This window comes from Centroberyx affinis, unplaced genomic scaffold (genome assembly GCF_046629955.1).
Source record: "Centroberyx affinis isolate AG114_WGS23_722 - 3 ecotype Tasmania unplaced genomic scaffold, CSIRO-AGI_Caff_v1 ptg003466l_1, whole genome shotgun sequence".
Taxonomy (NCBI): domain Eukaryota; kingdom Metazoa; phylum Chordata; class Actinopteri; order Beryciformes; family Berycidae; genus Centroberyx; species Centroberyx affinis.
In genome coordinates, this window is record NW_027281429.1 from 134,096 (window position 1) to 155,063 (window position 20,968).

General features: G+C 42.5%; 2 protein-coding genes across 8 annotated transcripts in view; one reads left to right on the forward strand and one right to left on the reverse strand.

Moving 5' to 3' along the window:
- elf1 (E74-like ETS transcription factor 1) overlaps window positions 1–11,362 on the forward strand; it is a 38,393-nt gene extending 27,031 nt beyond the window's left edge. For 4 of the 7 annotated variants that reach the window (XM_071539537.1, XM_071539536.1, XM_071539538.1 and 1 more), the window contains exons 2-9: window positions 1–350; window positions 4,403–4,596; window positions 5,099–5,206; window positions 5,381–5,542; window positions 5,710–5,793; window positions 6,497–6,689; window positions 6,919–7,281; window positions 8,240–11,362. In XM_071539537.1, the coding sequence (XP_071395638.1) occupies window positions 280–350; window positions 4,403–4,596; window positions 5,099–5,206; window positions 5,381–5,542; window positions 5,710–5,793; window positions 6,497–6,689; window positions 6,919–7,281; window positions 8,240–9,032 (1,968 nt within the window). In that variant the 5' untranslated portion in view covers window positions 1–279 and the 3' untranslated portion in view covers window positions 9,033–11,362. Of the gene's footprint in view, window positions 352–4,402; window positions 4,597–5,098; window positions 5,207–5,380; window positions 5,543–5,709; window positions 5,794–6,496; window positions 6,690–6,918; window positions 7,282–8,239 lie in introns of all 7 variants that reach the window. The other 3 variants (XM_071539541.1, XM_071539542.1, XM_071539540.1) reach the window with 3 other exon arrangements.
- Window positions 11,363–16,924: 5,562 nt separating this feature from the next.
- tnmd (tenomodulin) overlaps window positions 16,925–20,968 on the reverse strand; it is a 38,722-nt gene continuing 34,678 nt past the window's right edge. The window contains exon 7 of the mRNA XM_071539553.1: window positions 16,925–18,153. Coding sequence (XP_071395654.1) covers window positions 17,944–18,153 — 210 coding nt within the window. The 3' untranslated portion in view covers window positions 16,925–17,943. The remainder of the gene's footprint in view (window positions 18,154–20,968) is intronic.

Consider the following 20,968-nt stretch of genomic DNA (forward strand, 5'->3'; position numbering starts at 1 on the left):
GTGTAGATGCTCCAGGCGCAGCGGGACCCAGCCTCCGCGTCAGAGAGCGACGAGGCTGCTTCCACCTGGGCCACAGCACTCCTCTGAAACCCGGCTCGTGGTCTCTCTCTGAGCCGCCCTGCTAACAGAGAACCGGGAGGAGTCAGGTCAGCGGACAGTCGCGAAGGGAAGCCATTTTGTGTGGTTAAAGTGAGCCACTACCTCTGCTGGTGGCTCCGTCTGTGCAGAGAACCAGCCGGAGTGTTTTAGTCTGCTCCCTGCCCTCTGAACTCCAGCGCCATGACGACTGCAGTGCAGCCCAGTGAGCTGGTGTTTGAATTCGCCAGCAACGGGATGGACGAAATCAATCAGGTACCTATCACAGTGGAGAAACATTTGCTGTACAGTTTTAACTTTTTTAACCTAACCTTTTCATGTCATCGTGCTTTACACATAACTGGACTCATAGGCAATATTGTGCCATAAACGGAGGAATCATTTGATGCAAAGACCTTTGGACCAGTGTTTCACCATTCATCTTTGGCAAACAGACGTAGCTCTATGAGGTCCCGTTGATTAATGAAGACTTTTCATAGCAGGAAAAACAAGCTTGTGTAAACAGAGTGGATACTGGGGCAGGATTAGCTGTGGGTCAGAGCCTGTGATCTTTAAGTCTGACGACATGATGGGGAAGAAGACGGGAGGAGGGAGAGGATGGAGCAGAGAGGGGGGCTGGGAAGAGTGAGTGTGTGCTGCTGGTAGTGCAGAGATGGAAAGAGTGAAAGACCTGGTGTTAGATCTGTGTTAGTGTGCGTGGGAGGGGAAGGTGGGGCTTGGCTGTGAATATAGGGCACAAAGGTTACTGCATGTATGTGTGTGAACCTGCGTCTGTGTGTGTGTTTCACTGCTCGGTCAGGTGTGCAGTTATCTCATCCCCACACCCTTGTCTGAATACTGAGTTAGCCTGATTGTGAGTGTGGATGTGTGTGAGTGTGTTTGTATCTAGAGTGACAAGTTGTCACTGGATCCCTGAATGGCGCTGGTTCAGGCCTAACCTGACAGACCAGTTACAAAGCTGTTTGTAGGTGACGGGATAATTCCACCAAAAGGTCTTGCATTGTTCCAGCGCTACAGTTTTGTTCCTCCCCGCACCCAGTCAGGCTCCTATGCAAGCATTATGCTCCTGTTTACCAAGTCCTGGAAATACCCCAGAATAGCATGGGAAACGACATACTAACATACTGCGAAAGAGGCCATTTTGTTTCTCCCGGTTGTTGTAAAGATTTATTTTGGCCACAATAAAGCTGTTGGAGCCAGCTGAAACCATAGAGAACTTTCTGTAATGATTAGCCTTGCTATATTGGTTTTAAAGTCAATAAGCAGCTCCCTGAAGTATATCATGTAAAGACTGCAGAATGATATTTAGCCATACTGTAGCTATGATTTTCTACAAAATGAAAGTTACAGTTTAGTTCTGATCCAACAATGGATAACTTAGAAAAAGTATTTGTTTAGTAAAGAGAGAAACTTTTCTCTACGTTACGTAAGGTAAGAAAAGAGATGCATTTTGCATATAGGTGAACAACCCCTTTAATAGTGTCCCTCTGATAGTTCTCTCTCATGCTATGGACCACTACACTTCCTCAAATATCATGATTAGGAGGATATTGAAAGTGTATAGACAGTCCAGTCTCAAAATTGTGGCCGGACAGGTAAAGCAGAAGAGAGTGGGGTGTGGGGGAACCGCTTGTACAGATGCTGTTGCTTTCAAAGGCGGAATAGGGAACTCAGAAATGCAAATAGGGCTTGATTTTTATCTGTCTTGTTTCCCTGCTAGAAACACTATTCAAGTCAACAAGGAGGAACAGGCAGTTATACTCATAGTGAACAGACATCCAACTGTATAAAAGCTAACAACACAAATACCTAATCTGTATGAATTTATATTATATATTTTATACATCAGAATTTGTAATTATGTTACATTAAGGATGCCTGCTGTGTTTGTCTCTTCATAGTTATTAGTTTGCGCATTGCAAATTTTAAATTGTCAAAACGTCACCTAGTTTACACCACAATGTGGGACCAGTTTGCAGGTGCTCCGAGCAAAAACAGAATCCTGTTACATCAAAACAACAGCGGAGACAGCAACTTCAGACTTCTTATGCTCTGTCAGCAGACTCTGTGTGGGATTCAGTCTGTCTGTGTTTGTTAGAGAGGGGAGGGGTGAGAGGAGGGGGGGTGAGACAGGAGGAGGGGGGGGGGGGGTGAGACAGCAGTGCTGTTGATGTACAGACTGGGGAACTTATCAGACCAAAGCGATTCAAATGTCTTCACACACTCACTCACTTACTTATTCAAGGGCAACAAGCATCAGTAAGGCCAGACGGGGGGAGATTTGGTACTCTCACTGTCTAGCTATCTGATAACATGTCTGCTAAAGACTCTGATTAATGAGAAACATGCTGTATATGTCAATGAGATGTTGATGGTTTCTGTAGTCAAAGCAAAACTGAGCGTTTTCAGTCGCCTCAAGAGGCTGCATGGTTTTGCACAGCAGTGCTGCTGACATGCACAAACTGTTTGTCGTTGATCTTCAAAGATAGATGTTTGTCAAGCTACTTAGCTCTAGACTCGTAGACACCATACTTTATGTATGCATATAATATACTCATAAACAATCAGTAATTTGTAATGAATAATAGCAATTTGGCAATTACTCCTGATTTTGCCTGGGAGGCTTAACCATTTAACATTGTGAAGAGATAATGAGCCGGTCTGTTAATTTCCTAGTTAAAGTGTAGCAGAATGAGAGTGTAGCCTTGGACTCCATCGCCTGCTCTTCCCACCCCCACGGCTCAAGGCCCAGACACCTGGTATGCCCCAGAGGTTCAAACCAACAATGGAGACTTGTGCAAAGAGACAGATAAGCCTTTATCCGTGATCCTCCTACTGCTTTTACTATATTTTCTCCCTATCCTCTTCCCTTTTACTAGGCCATCAGTGCAAGTAAGAATTTGTTCTTACTTGACCTGCATTGTTTAAAATTAAAGTTGAATAAATTAGTAGATAATACACAGATATATATGTAATGGGGCACTTGATGCTTTCTTTCTTATTTATTGCTTTTTGGTCCAGTATTTTAAATGTGAGAGCTTTGTGATGCATCTAAGTTTCCCCTTATTCAGTTAACAGTGCAACTTAGTTTTTGCAGGGTAGTATTTGTATGGCAGCAGTGTAAGTTACATTCTGATTGCAGCTTGACATTTGGCGGGTTCTTGCCTTGGTCTGTATACTTTCAGTTTTAGTTTAGTCATGTAATAAATATAGAAATCATTTCTCAGACAAGTCAAAGCTGTTACGTATGCTGCTTTATACTGATCCTGCAATGGTAACAATATTAATCCATTTTTGAAGTGTAGTCTGCCGCCATCTCCTGGTAGTCAAGGGACACTGTGTTGTTTGTATCTGCATGGAAACACCAATTAATTTAAAACTAATTTGTTATGAAGAAATGGCATCAAAACACAAGGATTCTGAACATTTTTATGCCATACCCACACCCTGGCTTTTTGCTTCTTGTGGGTATTTAAGATCGTTCTGCTTTTTTATCTTTCATTGAGTTTGTATGTTTTTCATACACTTGCAAATAAACAAGTGGAAAGCTGTTCCACAAGGCTACTGGTACGAGAAACATAACACAAACATAAAAAAAAAGAGTTTGTATATTTTAGAAGGCCATATGACTCACTTATTCTTCAGAAATAGCCTGGCCTCTACATCCCTCCCCTAAGCGCCATAGTGGATACTCTTGACACAGTTTGTGTTGGAGGAGCTCTCAGGTACGCTGGGTTTCTCAATAGCTCTCATGTTGCTCCCAAATGGTTTGGCCCCAACTCCGGTAATTTCCTCAGTTCTCCCGCTCACTCCTGCATTAGGTTTGGCCGTAGTGGAAAAGAGAAGGCAAGGTTGGAATTCCCAGAGCAAGACAGGGGCATGATGAGGGGAGCGCTCGCCTGAAATTCATGATTGATCCATTAACTTTCATTTGGGTTTATATAATCTCTGAGCGTAAGATTAACTTCTCAGGAAAAGCAAGCCAAATCAAACAGCTGGTTCCTGTCTTCTCCAGTGGGTCTCTGAGGGCCACTGCAACACTACTGAAATGAGCTCTCCTCCATGCTCTGTGCTTCTACATGGATATGGATATGAATCTACAATATTTTACAGGAAAATAAAAATAAGAGAACACAATTAAACTGCTGTCAATCACGACAGTCAATCATGATGTCTTGTATTTATGGCATTTATTGGAGGAATTAATGCTGTTTTTATATTGAGGAATACAAACAGTATTTGTGCACTTACAGGCACATACACTGTGTCACAATGTCTTATACTTTTCTCTGTGTTTGCGTCCTCTGTTGGTGCCTCTCTGCGTTCAGCTGGACGACCCGTCGGTATTCCCGGCAGTGATTGTGGAGCAGGTGCCTGCGGCCGACCTGATGCAGGTCTATTCAGGCCTGGAGTCGGACGAGGTGACCAACGGCATCATGGTGGACACCACTCTCCATGTGGTGGAGGAACCCATCCTGGTGGGCGGAGTGGACCTCACAGGTAAGGAAAGAAAGAAAATGGGAGGGATTTTTTTTACAAATTGTACTTTATTAGGGAATGCACATGCAATATGCTAATCTCAAACCCTACATAACTCTGAAAAACGCACCAGCAGGGTATACATTCATCCCCCACTCATAGAGTCCCATCCAAATCTTGCATTTTTAGATTATTGATGAAACAAATTTAACCTCTAATCATCTATTTAGTAGCTGTCTTAGCCTGTCCTGTTATCCTTTTAGCTCTGTATGTTAGATGCATGTAAGAGAACTATTTCCTACATTTTCAATTTTTTTAACACTACTTTGATAATTTTGTGTTGTTATGTTTAATGTGACTTACATGAACACCAAGTTGAATGCTTTGTATGTGCAAATAAAACTGATTCTGATGTCTACAGCCTGGAGATGCTTCATTTACACTAGTGAATGTTCTCTTATTCAGGCCAAGCATATTTACATATTTAGATTTCATATTAATGAACTTGTTTTTCTGTGGTCAGTAGAAACGACAGTCTCAGGCACAGAGGACAGCATGGAGACCAACGAGGCTGCAGCAGCCCTTCTTAACATGGAGTCTCCAAACAACATTTTGGATGAGAAGCGCATGAGTAAGTTGTTTTGTATTGCTAATCTTTCACTGTTTCTTTGTCAGAAGTTATGAAGAACAGTGCAGTTTTTATCCTACTTTGAAAAGGGCATTAGAACAGCCTGGAAATGAGAGACTTTTTTTAAGGTCTATTCAAAGGTTTGGCTCCATTTGTAAATCTCTTGTTTATACTTAGTTCACACCTATGGCGCTCTGCTGGAGTCAGACTTGACTTACATCCCGCTGCGGCCTGACCAGATAGACAATGGCGGCCTTGACGTGTCCCTGGACGAGGACACCTCATCCATGGACGAGATTCCCCGGAAGAGTCCCTGCAAACCCCAGAAAAAAACCAAAGGTAATGCTGTTGTCCGTCTCACCTGTGGGGGGCATTGTTAGAGCATAAAAATTCATCTGCTGTGTCAAAAAATTCAGTGTTCAGCAGTTGACAGTTATGTAGGTAATTGGGTGATTTGACAGTGACCTTTCACCTTAAAATATACTATCCCTCAATTTCTATCATAGTGCGCAAGCCACGGGCGGTTCGTCCCTGCTCCCCTATCACCACTCCCAACCTGCCACTCAGGAAGAAGAGCAAGGAGGGCAAAGGTGAGCCTCACTAACCAGTACGCTTCTCTTTAATGAGCCAATAAAAAGCAAGGTCTCTCCTCCTCTTGTGTATCCTCTGTGTTTCCTCTTGTGGAGTGGGCAAACAGCAGTCCTCAACCCCTGCAGCCCAATGGGGTTGAAACTGGGTGAGTTAATTGATGAGGTGATCTCAAAGTGCTGTGTTTCACAGGGAAAGAGAAGTGATTGCGGGCTGGAGGGCACATTGATGCACTACCAATAGAACCACACTAGTTCTGCTAGATGTGGCCGCTCATTGCACCATACAGAGTGTGACACAGAAAGAGGAGGGGGCTGGGGACGGCGGGTTCAACTGCACACATATACATCACCCTGTCATGGTGTCTGGGATTCAAGTGGCTGCTGGGAGGGTTGCTGTTTTTAACCACTTCTGGCCAAAGCAACTCGCAAATTAGAGTAATCTACTGCCAAGCTCGGTATAATTAATTCCCTGCCGAGGCACACACACGTACACACATACACACAACTGCCACAACGTCGGTTATAAGAGTAAGAGTAGTTTCTGCTGTAATTGCATAGCTGCCATTTTGCATTTGTTAAGTAAACCTCTGAAATGTTAAATGAATTATAGATGTCTATAGCGTGGCTCCAAGGCCCCACCATGAAGGTCTAATACGCTCGCATGTTGAAAACATGAGTTAATTTATTCTCCTTCAAATTGCAGGCAACACCATCTACCTATGGGAATTCCTCCTGGCTTTACTGCAGGATAAAAACACCTGTCCCAAATACATCAAGTGGACACAACGGGAGAAGGGCATCTTTAAGCTGGTAGACTCCAAGGCGGTGTCCAAACTGTGGGGCAAACACAAGAACAAGCCCGACATGAACTACGAGACCATGGGACGAGCTCTCAGGTAAGAGGAACATACCGGGGCGCAGCGTCTCTCGAGGCTCTCACCTGCGAAAAACTGAACGACTCCATTCCCAGGACATCGTAGTATTTCTCATACACCTTAGTTCCCATTCAGCACTGAACCCTGCAAACATGATTCACGTTGTTGAACATTAGAGGAGGCGGTTACAATTTCAGAATGATATTTTCCATAATGTGTTAAACAGCACCGTATCTACTTTCTCCTCTAGATATTACTACCAGAGAGGCATCCTGGCTAAGGTGGAGGGGCAGCGGCTGGTCTACCAGTTCAAGGAGATGCCAAGTGATCTGGTGGTGATCGAGGATGAAGACGCAGGCTCTGATGCCAATCCTGGCTATGGGAACCAGAGATCTGCCAGCCACGGGCGGTCGATGGTTCGCGGAGGGTCCAAAGGGCACGGGAGGGCCCATGGTCAGCACCACGTCTCGGTGAGGCAGATGAAGAAAGAGCCAAGCGATGAAGGTCTGTACCTGGAAGCCAGCGGTAGACAGGCCGAGCACCACCTGCACACCGTCCATATGTTGCAGCCCAACCAGGGGACAGCCATTCCTGCTCCAGCACACGCTATGAGGTAGGAGATTTGCGAGGGCCACACTTTCTTGGGAATAATACACACAGTCACATATACCAGAGGTTTCCATTCTGGGGTCTGGGAACTGCAAAGGTCTTTGGAGAGGGGCAAGAAGAGGAATAGTTTAATTTCACTGTTACTTGGTTCAATATAATTCAGCACAGTGGGAGAATGTGCTTTGTAAGTTTAACTTCTGGTCAGAGGCTTGATGTTCTCCACTGTTATCTCCCCACCTACAGTACAGACAGACAACTGAAATCTTCTCAGACAGGGACAAAACCTTTATTTATTTAACGGGGGTATGTGGTGTAAAGCATATCTATTTGGGGGTCCTTGACATGAAACAGTTCGGGACATATACGACACACGCAAACTAGTCGAATAGCAGGCTCACACGCACAAAAACACATGTACGCACACATACAGACATGCACACACACACACACACTTGTCCTTGAAAGTCACATAATATCTGAGTGACTCAGCCGTCTTTCCAGCCGTCTCTCTGTCAACCTTTTATTAATGGCCATGATCTTAAAGGGAATTCCACTCCCTGCAGAAACCTTGTATCTACAGAAAGTCAGCTTTTCAGAAATTGAGTGAAACTGGTTTATTTTCCCATTGAGGTACATGTATTTTTAATGCATTAGTAATGGTCTGGCTTTTGTCAGGGCTATCAAAGATTGTCTACATTTAGGAAACAAAGATGAAGATTTCTGCAGGACAACAACTGACAATGTAGATTGTTGTATTAATGAGGGACGTAGTGCTGCTGTTTAGGATCATAGCTCTTCACTAGAGCTCTACTCAAGATTCATTTTATCTATATTTTTAGTGTTCAGTTACATACTGAATAGTCAAGTACAGCAACACTGTAAAAGAAGATGAAAAGGCTGTTGATGACATGAATAGATATTCAACTGAGTGGTTCTCTAAGCAATTCATTTTCTCTTTTAAGGACCATCACTCCTGCCTCAGTTCCCATGGTCCTAACATCCCCCGGCTCGCTTCAGTCTGTGCCCCTCACCACTGTTCTGGCCAACGGGGACTCCAGCCACTCCTCTCCTCCTCGGGTCATACTCCACACTGTGCCCTCTACCACAGCAGGCGGTAAGGATGTGCTGACCATCCAGACAGCCTCTCTAGCTACCGGGACAAGCAGCCTCCAGGACAGCCTTCGCCAGCAGCTCCTGGTCACGAGCCTGGGCGCCTCCACCACCTCCCCCTCTTCCTGCACTTCCCCACCGGGAGTCATCAGCTCCACTGCTTCCAGCCTCAATGGTCTCCCCCGCCTGGTCACCCTCAACACGACCAGCGGGCAGACCATGGTGGCACAGCAGCCTGGCACCGTAATTGCCACCGTGCTCAAGTCCAGTGACCTCCATGGGCTGCAGGTTAAAGAGGAGATGCTGGATCCCAACTACTTCCAGTCGCTGGTCAACTGTGATCCATCACTGGCAAATACCTTTGAGAAGGAAGAGATGGAGGTTGGCGAAGCAGAGCTTAATTATAGAACTGTGATCATTGGTACCAGTCAAAGCCATGAGGCTGGAAGCGAAACTCCAGTTAATGGATACTTTTCCCAGAGCAGCAGCCCCAGTGAGGGTCTGACCCCTGTGGAGGAGCTGGAAGTGCGCGGGGAAATGTCCCTGCAGCCTGAGCAGGGAATCAAAGGCCTGCAGGAGCTGCCACTCTCTGTCCAACTCCCTGCAAACTTTATCCAGATAAAGACAGAGCCCACAGAGGCCTAGGGCTGCAGGACTCTTCCGTACACGGTGAAACAAAAACAACAATTGAATCAATTTTGATCACAGACTTTTTTCTTTTCCTACCACAATGATCTGATCAAAGATCAGAGCAAGGGATCTTGCAGTTTGTTGCTCTTAAAGCTTGGTCAATTTGGCCTCAGGATTTTTTGTTTACTCACATATTTTGTGACCATGTGCCTAAATTTGAACATCAAGGGAGTGTTTAGTTTTTAAAGATGTCATCAATCAGAATTGGGATTATCTTCTGTAGACATGACCCCCAACAAATACGCGCACACACACACACACACACACACACACACACACACACACACACACACAGACTAACCTTCCTCTCTAGGAGAACAGCCATTGGATTAACCAGGGATCCCTGTATACCAAATGTGCCAGTTAGATTAGTAATTTTCTTACCTGTACATCTCATTGGACTTGTAGTCTTGTAGTCTTGTTCAAGAGGATTTTGCTCCAAATAGGACAATGCAACAAACCAAAAACAGGAGATTGAATGCCAAAAGGTGCAATGAAATCAAACTTGAGAAAGCATGTGTGGTTTTTCCTTTCTTTCTTTTTTTTTAACCACACACTAGTTCCTGTTCCCAGGCATGAGGGATGGATGCAATGTCATGTTGTCCAATCAGATGAAAACACACCACAGAGTTTAACTGAAGAGTGCCTTACAGGAAGTTCAAACAGCTCAAGACTTGGAAGACTTGGAAATGTCTGGGAAAGCATAAAATGGACTGGATGGTTTTTTCAGACTTTCTGACTTTTCAGACCTTATTACTCCTTTATTTTCATATAGACAAAAGGTATGCATTCTGTCTCTATTACTCCTGGCCTTAAAACACTGTGTTACTATGGAAATGGGCATTTTCTGTCCACCAAGGACAGTCCAATATCAGACCTGTTTGTATATAGCTGCAGACCTGAGGCAGAGCAAGATAGGGAAGGAGGAATGGAGAGAGAAAGAGAGAATACACAGGATAAAACAGATTCTATCAGCCTCTGCTACAGAGGCTTGTATCTCCAAGGTTTAAATCCTGTTTATATGAAATGGAATATATATATATGAATATATATATACATATAATATACAATTGAGATTCAATTTTAAGGCCGCAATGAATTTATTTATTTTGTGAATTTCTAAATTCTGTATAAAAAAGGCACATTTGTTTTTCTATTTACATATGTAAACACGAGGGAATATTACAGAGAATATGAAAGTAATACCAGGAAGCTTATTTGGTAGTTTCTTTTTTTTTAAGACCGATTTTTAATTTGTAAAGCATTCCATATAGTCAACTCAACTCAACTTTTATTTTCACAGTTTTGGACTAAAGTGCTCAGTGCAGCATCATTATCCTATTGTTATCTTTGTAGATATTCTCTGTTTTGTGTTTGATTCAAACATGTATTATATGTGCTTTGGTTCTCCCTTTCCAGCGGACATACCTCTTTACCTTTTTCAACAGTCAGGCAGTAGGGGCTATGCAGTAAAAAACATAATGTATGTACTGTATAGACCTTTAATAATCAGTATCTACAGTATCAATCAGCATCTCTTTGAAATCATATCTCAACTGTCTTTGGTTATTTACTTATTTTGTATAATGTCTTACCACTGCTGTTTTTCTATGGTGCACTTGCCATTCTGGTGCTCTCCTCTCCTGCTCTTTGGCCAGTTGAGTCTGCGCTTTCTTCATTCTCTGTCCCAGTTTGTTAAGGGCCTCTCAGGCTAGCCGTCTGATTGGCCCCGAAGTCCTACCAGAGCTGAAGCCATATTGATCGTGAGTGCTATCATGGCTAAATTGGTTGTATTTTCACCGGGGCTGTAGCTGCGGAGTGAGGACAGACAGACATGCTGACCTCCATCTGCCCTAGCACCTGAGGACAGGAGTTAAATGCTGCTTTACAACCCCGTGTCAGCAAAAGGGTTCTGTGTCTCTGAATGTATACATACTGTACAAGTACACGGTTATGCAAAATTGTGACAATCAATAATTACGCTGGGTTGCATTGCTGTATTGCATTGAAATCCGTCGGCATGGTAGTCTTTGGGTGGGGATTGAGCTGCTTTTTTTTGCTTTGCAGAGGCTTACTTTTGTATATATGTTGTGTGTCTGCCCTGCCTTTTCCTTAAAGCACTGTTGTTTGTGAGATGTTGAGGTATGTCCACTGCTTATTTCTGCCTTATATGTTTTGTTGTTTCTATTGTCTTGGGTTGTCGATGGCCTCCCTTATGCTGAATATAGAATAGATTTTTATGGAAAGTTAATGTAATAATTAAAACAAAATCTTCTTCACTGAAATGCGACGCATCTTCTTTATTTGTTTTGCTGTGGTGTGATAGGGTGAGCTAGTTGACAGATTCATGTCACATGACACTTTTTAAAATTAAACTGCCTCTCACTTGTCTCCCTTGTTAGCATGAATGGAAACGTAAGATCCAGTATCTTACAATGCTGGCAGTCCAGAGGAGAAACAGGCTGTTCCTAACTGTATCGCTGCTATTGGGTGAAAACCTTGTAACTCCAATTTTGTTGAATTTCATGTTTTAACTTCAGCAGAAGGATTACATGCTCTCCACTCCTCTTTGGGTTGAGATTTTTCTACAGTCCTTGGGTTTATGGAACCCTTTCAAATCCAATTCGATAAACTCAAAATGCATGGCCGTCAAGCTAAAAATAAGGCTGTTTTTCTTAGTCTATGAAAAGTTGACATTATGGATGTAAGAGAATGCTTCTCACGATGAATTTCACACAGTACATGAACTATAAGAAGCCTGCATAAAACACAACTGCAACAACCAATAACTAAAGAATAAGCAAATCGTTTCAACCACAGTAACAGTGTCGTCCACACTAACAAATAAAATCAATCAGCTGGGTTAACAGGTGCTATAGTAAATGCTGGAAACAGCTGGCTTCTAAGGGGTTACTAAGTCAATTTGCCTTTACTGTTCAGATAATGGAACTGAAGTGCTTTTTGCTTTGAAAATTCAAAGCCATATTGTTGGGCTGTGCAGTGTTGGGGGACAGTTGACAACATGGTATTTGAAGAGAAGGGAAAAGCTACTGTAGGAAACTGGAATGGAGCCATTAGCAGGCCAGAGACTGATTGGACTGTACTTAAGAGCCCTGCTCCTCCAGTTGCTGTGGGTGGATGAATACATTAGCATGTGACATGCCCAGAGCTGAGGACGGCCGAGTCTGTCACCATGGTCTGCCGAGTGTGTGTGTGTGTGTTCTGTGCGTGTGTGTGTTTGAGAGGTGGAGGGGTTACACTGGCTTGAACTGAGCCTGTTTGTGCGTGTTATGTTGGTGGTGGTGGGGGGTGCACATTGGCTTGGATTGAGCCTCTGTGTGTGTGTGTGTGTGTGTGTGTGTGTATGAGTGAGGAGGGGAGGGGGGGATACGGTCCGCTGAGGGAGCTGTCTGGCAGCTGGGCTTGTCTACTGTGCCTAGCCTTCTCTCTCTACACCCACATGCACAGCTGTGTACCACACAATCCAACCTTGCCATAGGGTTAACACACAACACACACACACACACACACACACACACACACACACACACACACACTCTCTCTCCCTCTCACACACACACACACACACACACATGCACACAGAAAACAAGAGCAGAAGTTCAGTGACAACCACAGCCACCACTACAACCTTCTCCACACAGACTCCCCAACGCTTTGCAGCAGAGCCAATATTAGCGTATTGTGGGAAATAATACACGGAGAGCATCTCAGCAGACACTCCGCTTTACTGTTCAGCGGCTCATCGGAGGTCCGCCATATGGGAAGGGGAGATTGTAACGGATTACAGAAATAATGAAAGGCTACTAACAGAGTTGCAAAGTCTGTGCTATTCCTTGGTTAGTGAGTCAGAGACCCTGAAGAGAGAGTGAGCGCTGGGCCCTGGGAGAGGAGGACTATTTCTGTGTCGCCTGCAGCCACTGACACAGCGCAAGTGTTTACTGCTGTGCCATGCTGCCTCTCACAGTGGGAGCAGTTGAAGGATGACGGCTGACATTATTGTGCCTCCAGCCCGTTGCAGGAACGGTACAGGGAGAGATTATTTAACCATCAGGTCACCAGACTGACTGGAACATTACAGAGAAAATGAGTTGATGCCTGTGGTCTCGTGGCTATTGCAGCCATGCAGTCTGTTTAACTTGACAACCTGCACCCAAGGTTAGATTTAAACAGACCGCTCAACTCTTAAAATTCAAAGGTTTCCTCAAAGAAGCAACAGTAAATATATTTAAGGACAGTAGGTGTAGCAGGGTTTTAAATTGTGAAGCTTCAAGAAGAAAAACAAAACAAAACATTGGCATCTTGTTTGGAAAGAGTGTGTCTTCAGAAGCAATACACCTCTCACTCCACAAGATGGCACTGGTGATACATGTCTACCAAGCAGCGCCTGAGCCTCAGTCTGACATGCAGAGAACTGTTCCTTCAGGTCACTAATCTAAATACAGACACTCCTCATACATTGGTTTTCTCTCTCCGTCTTCCCAGAATAGCAACCCATAGATCTAAATGGATGAGCAATACTTGAAATGAAAATAAACAGCTGGAAGTTAAGTTTCCCTGCATTTTTGATAAGTAACAAAAGGAATTAATTCACTTGTGAACTTAAACGATAGTGGCCATTCCTAAGGCCAGGTAGGCGAATCCTTTGAACTGTGCTAACCTGGAAGATGCACAGTATCTCTGTATATCCTGCGGAGCAATCTTTCCTCTGCTCCCCTCCTCATCAAAACAACGATAAACAAGCGCTCTAGGGGGGTTTTCCTAGACAGTGCATAAAATGCATTAGAAACTTGGGGAGGACTCCATTTGAAGTGAGAATTTCTTGTTTGCTTATCCTTTCATTCTGTTTAAAAAGGAAGGTCTCACTGTCACAGGCTTACAGATTTTATATCTAACGCAGCCGGTGTTGAACCTGTTATATTTTGCATTATAGGAATGCAAAATTTCCCTGTATTTATATACCTATCCAGTATGATCAAAGATGATTAATCGAGAGACTGCTAAAATTTGAATTTGTTTGAGTCGTTAAATTTGAAGCATTTGCATTTAAAAAAAACCAACTTATTTTTCTACAGCCAGTTGGACAAACTCCAGTCAACGCATCACAACACAACTGGACTTGGTCTTGATTGGCTCACCCCACTAAACATTTGCAATAGGCTTCAAATTCATTCAATAAATACCCTTTTAGCTAAACTACATTAATTTGAAAAACATAATGAAGAGCATCATTCTTATCCTGAGCAATAGCATATTTGAAAAAAACAATGATGATGAAATGAATAATATGAGACTTTTAAAAGTACATTTTGTGACAATCCAGAGACACTGACTTATTTTATCCAAACCCCCATATTAGAAGGATTCAGTTAGAGATTTGTGCCATGCTTGCTTACGGCTTTTCTACTGTATGTGGACATCAAGACATAGAGACACTTTACAGCACACAACGATGGGGGGGGGGAGATCAATTTGTTGGGCTCCCATGGATGCAGCTATGACAACCATCCCCTGTCTTTGTGTCTCTCCACACCTCCATGATTAATTGTGAGATGGGTGTACAGTAAAGTTTCTCTTTCACTGGTTTTTTGGACTTTTGCCCCAACAGACACGAGCAGCTCCCGGGGAGTCAGCTGTAATATCTGTATCAGCCTCTCCAGTCAGGGTGAGCCGTCCCATTCAAAACGACTCTCAAGGCTCCCGTGGCAATTTACTCTCACGACTACAAAAGCCTCCAGAGTGTCCTCAGAGACCTTGCCAGATAGACTCTAACAACTAACAGCATCTTACATAAACTAACAGTTTATACCATTTCCCAACCTTACTAGTACAAGAACTCTACAGCAAGAGCTCCCTGACTGTATCAGTTTTAATACACACTGCACTTTTTGATGTGATAAGCGGAGAAGTAGTGAGAAATGAAATACGTATCAACACTGATTTTTATGAACTTTTCAGAACTGCCTCAGGGGCTTGGCAGCACCCTTGTCAGTTTATTTGAAGTATGTTTGCAATTATTGCATTTGTTAACTCATGCCACTATTTTTTACTTGACATGTTGCTTAAGGCCATTGACATTATCGATTTAAAAATACAATATGGGTTGCAGTCTGGGCTCCACCATTTATGAACATACCCATAAAACATTTACATACAATAATACGTTTTGCCCTCATTTCCGCAAAATCCACTTAATTGCCAGATATTATTGATATCACTGACATTATTATCATATTGAGCCATAAGTCGCAGCATGTCAACGTCAATATTTACTTAAATGGTGAGAAACACTTGTACCATCACAAGTAAAGCTTCCAACCACATGACTGGATATTTTGCATGTTATCTCTTATACAGTGCTTCATCACAAGATGTTGAGAAAAAGCACAATTTCGATGCAGCACCTGCAAGTAAGGAATGGAAGTGAGGAAACATTTTGGCACATTTAGACACTGATGATACAGTGATTTGAAACATGATGATGTGTTTCATTCCAGAGAGTATTAAAACACCTTCACCTTTATGAATACCTACAATTTTTCTCTTCAAAAGTAGAGACACTTTGCTTTCAGCTCCACAGTGTCTTGGCACTGCAGGACCGGGGTTTCTTATAATTGCAGTTTCACTCCCGTAATATTCACTTTAAATTTACAGTCAGGTGGGGCTTCACTTGGAAGCACTATTCATTTAAACTACAGCTATACTACACTGTGCTATACTATACTATATATACATACTCTACTATACTATACTATATACTATACTATACAAACTGCACTGTACTGTACTGTACTATAGTATACTATACAATACTATGTACTATACTATACAAACTGTACTGTACTGTAGGCTACTGTATTGTACTATACTATACATACTCTAGTCTAGTCTATACTATGCTGTACTATACTATACATACTCAAGTCTATACTATGCTGTACTATACTATACATACTCTAGTCTAGTCTATACTATGCTGTACTATACTATACATACTCAAGTCTATACTATGCTGTACTATACTATACATACTCTACTCTGCTATACTATATTATACATACTCTACTATACATACTGTACAGTACTGTATTGTACTATACTATACATACTCTAGTCTATACTATGCTGTACTATACTATACATACTCTAGTCTATACTGTACTATACTATACATACTGTACTCTCGTCTATACTGTACTATCATACTATACTACACTATACATACTCTAGTCTAGTCTATACTGTACTATACCATACTATACCATACTATACTATACTATACTATACTATACTATACTATACTATACTATATTATACTATACCACAATACACTGCACTACACTGCACTGTACTGTACTATAGTGTAATGTTGCTGTGTGGTAAATCACTGGATTTAAGAGGCCGTGGCTGGCTGTTTGGCCCTGCAGTGAAGCCAGGCTACTGTGTGGGGAAGCGTGCTGTGCTAGTAAACCATTCAGGCAGGAGAGAGCTGGCATTAGTGTTAATCAACAAAGGCATCTTTGATACACGAGAGCCTCTCAGGTAAGACAATAGAAACAATAACAGCATAAATTGCTAGTTTTCCTTGTCAGGACACACTTTATTTGATGCTAAATGTTTCTGGTTATCAGTGCGATAAAGCCTGATGGAGAAGAGAGAGATATGTCTATTGTATGATTCAAACGCTACAGGTGGAGAACATGAGCAGCTTTCCCACAAATGTGCTGTTACTACACAAATGTACTGTTTCTTTCAAGAAAATCGTACTGTATCGTATATTCATAGAAATGAGCCATGACCTGTACATATTAAAAAGAAGACAACTGAGATTATTCATACAATGAAATTTTAATTGGTACAATTAGGAAACATATTCAAATGTATAAAGGACTGCAAAGCAAATTGTGATTGTAAATAATGCTCTACATTTTTGCCTCTCTTGTTTTACCTTTGAATATCTCTAGAATCTTGAATGCTCTTGAATATCTATCCACGACAGAACATCAATTCCATATGTTTCTTGCTTTCTTATCTGTCACTTGAATAGAATTAGTTCAACCTGGCAGCTTGAGATGTGGTGTTACAGATTAAATCACTTTCACCACATTCAGTCTAGTCCTGATACAAGCAAAGATGAAACAGTTTGAACTGTAGCACCATTGAAGACATTTTGCAGATTGCAATTATAGTAAAAACAATGCAGCATAAGACAACAGCAACTGCATCAAAAAAAGACTGTTGAGTTAAGTCAGAGTGAAGAGGTGGATGTCGGCATGTTTAATTATAAATCTCGGCTCAACATAATGCCAAAAAAAAGAGAGAATATATATGCAATTAAATGAGTATAACATCTATAAATGTACTCTACTCAAACAGATGTACAATTGCTATATTGTACATATACACATTTTCATACGCTACAGTAAATCTAGAGGAACAGCTTCACTTTTCAGCCGAAAAAGTAAAACATGAATGCATAACAGAATTTGGACAGACAGTGCTGATATGTTTCTTTGTAAAAGGTTTGTTAATGATGACATGTTTGAAACTAAATTGCACCCAGTGCACAGGATGACATGGCAAGGATACAAACTGGATTAAATGGCTGGATAAGCAGTTAAAATGAGACAGCACTACATAAACAATTCCTTTTAAGAAAGAATCAAAATGCTCCAAACTCCATTTAGACTGTTAAGACAGACTAATAGTCAATGCACCCATTTTCAGATTGGATATTAATTGTGTGCAACGTGTTGTTTTGGTTTCACTAGTGGTCTGGAATATTTATCGGAGGAGAACTGCACCAACAATGGCAAACAGTATTGTACCCAGACAGCGCACATCCCATTCAGATCCTCCCCAGCATACGGGCGATCCACCAGTTGCAGGGCATGACAACTTGACAGATGACCCGGCCCCCTTGGTAGTAGTATGGCCAAGGGTTGAAGCCTCCCAGGGGTTCGTGGTAGCGCCGGCAGTAGCGGTAACCACGGCGACAGTGCTGGCAGCAATAGCCCCGGTCGTCCAGACGGTTATCCAGTTCAATTCCGACGTCTCTCTGCAAAGGACACAGGATAGGGCTCGGTCACAATCACACACATGACAAATGCCAGTTCTCCCAAGGCAAGGGCAGAGACAGAGGATTTGATGGTGTGAATTGATGAGCCTACTTTGGCTGTAGGTCAGGAGAATATATGAAAAAACTAAACAGAAGCGAAATGATCAGAATTGATGTCTCTGGAAATGTGGTGGCAAAGTTGTGCCATGCTTGATGACTGTGACAAAGAGATCAAGATAGCGCTGAAAGTGGGCTGCCTTGATTTAAGCTCCAGGAGCATAAAACATGATATAATACCCTTGACCTTTCCATTATGCCAGAGGTAGCAGTACTCCTGGCTGCACAGCGCTCCATCTCTGATCCCGGTGTTTGCAGCCCCTCTACCAGGGCCATCTTCAATCAAAAGGACTCTGACGTTGTTGGTTACCAGCATAATTACACTATTTCTTTCATCTCTGACCTCTTACTCCCTCGGCCGCAGCCCACACTCTGCACCAAAATGGCTGCCCCTCCTCCATTAGAGCATTCAAATTAGAGCTCTCCGTGTCTTGGCGCCCTCCCTCTGACCTTGAATTTAAGTGCATGGCACATTCCTAAAGCAATTAGCAGAGTAATGATCGTCTAACAAGGATCCTTTCATTTGCTCTCACTGGCTGCCTCTGAATTTATAGAGGGGCCAAATGAAACCCAAACGAAAGGTAAATTGGGTAGAATTAATGGCCCTTGGATTTTTCCATTGTGCCGGTTGGTTCATGCCCTCTCTAGACTCGTGGGGCTGAGTGTCATGCCTTTGATCAAGAGCAACTCCAAATGGGGTTCGGAGAAGTGCCACTTAACTCACCCCACTAGTTGAGGCAGAGACTGCCCTCAGTATGCATTTGACCACATTTCAATCTCCTGTAGTAAATGAATCCTCTGAGACAATCCAGCACTGTCTCGTTAAACAGCTTGGATGCAAGAGTCGATGGCCTCCGCGGACCTAACATCCAGAACGAACTGGCATAATTCTCTACAGTGCTTACTATGAGTCAGCTACTTGCAATAGTGTGGAACAAAACATAAGTCCACTGTAGGGAATAGAAATGTGGGGGAATTGTTTCAGCCTGTTTTTTTAAGAGGACAGGACCCATAGGAACACATAGCTGTGTCCTCCCAGTCCTCCACTATTAACTATGGGAATAAGGAATTTTGTTGCAGCATCAGGTGAAGGCAGTGGGTAGTCCGTCACAACAGTTTACAGATATTTTATTTGATTAGATTATGTCAGATGTTGGCTCTTTTTTGCAGCAGGTAGGTGCGGCAGGTAACAATAATTTCATAAACAGCATGACACGCGCAGACACACACACACACACACACACACACACAAATCATGAATCACATCTGTTCTGAGTGATGATAAATTGAGTACAATTACATGCTCGTAAAGACATACTTAAAACACATAGGAAAGGAGAGAGATGTGATATGTAAGGAGTGTTTGATTTATTACTCTGACAAACGCAGGTAGGCTATTAATGATTTATTGTTTCAGTCAAGTTTCAGGTCATCAGCTTCCAGGCAACAATCTGTTATGGAAACAACACAAAAGCTGTCAATGGACCAACGATAATCTTATCTGCTCCTCACAGCCCAAACTGTGATGTTACGAAATGTGGAGCTCCGGCTTGGAAAATGAAGAAAATATTTTATTCAAATGATGTTGCGTTTATCAAAACAAACAGCCAATAGGTAGCATTGTACCTTAAAGACAATTAATCAAAGCTATCCTTTTAAAACGGAGGGTACATATTAATCACTCTGGCTTTGAGTTCCCGTCTCTAGTGGGATGCTGTGGTGATAAGAATGGTTCACCTTGGGAAATCTCAGGCAGTCACTCACAAACAAGCAGCATTAATGAAGAGTAAAAGTCATTACCCCCTTTCTGCATCTGATTTCATCACACACACGCACGGAGACATGCACACATATGCGCATGCAAACACACACACACACACACACACACACACACACGCATACACACACACACACACGCACAACTCCGTGCGTATTATGAGGCATAGGATATGAATGAGTCTGCAGAGTAGAAAACTTTGTCAGTCATTCAATAAGATGTAACAAATCAAAGCACGACTCCCTTAATTTCCACACTTGTTGATGTTATTTCACACACATTGATCACCGCTCTTCATGGGCTTGAAGCGCATGCCTGGGTATGTTATTAAATCTCATAGCCGAGCTCATCACATTCATCCTGGGATCAAAACACCAGAGATAACATGTCTGTTTCATACCCTGCTGTGTATTCAAAGGGGGGTTTTGATTTGGACAGTGTAAAGTATGAAATGCTTTGACCCTGACGCATAAACTACATCCTGATCTCACGGCTGCATACTTACACACACCCCATGAAAAAGGTTTTCATCTCACTGCACACTTAAAGGTGATGTTGAACTTTGGTAGTACCTTGGGTTGTGTAGCTTCCTGGTCATAATATAATCCCAGAATTGTCGATTCTCTGTTATCTGTTGCTCCGGTAGAAACGATTGCAGAATTGCGCTTTTTTCCCTCTCCATTCACTGCCATTGTATGGAGGAACAGGTCTGAAAATCCCACTTCGAGTGCATAAACGAATGCAAACAAAGCAGATTCTGACAATATATAAAACAACTAGTCATGCTGCTGAATTGTGGTTAAGTGAATTGCTTTCTTTATTTTTATTAAACCTTGCAGTTTGAACAAGCATAACAGGAATCTGGTCGAAGGAAACTTATGCCGATAGAACGAAGAAAATAAGTTTACCAATAATTGCTAA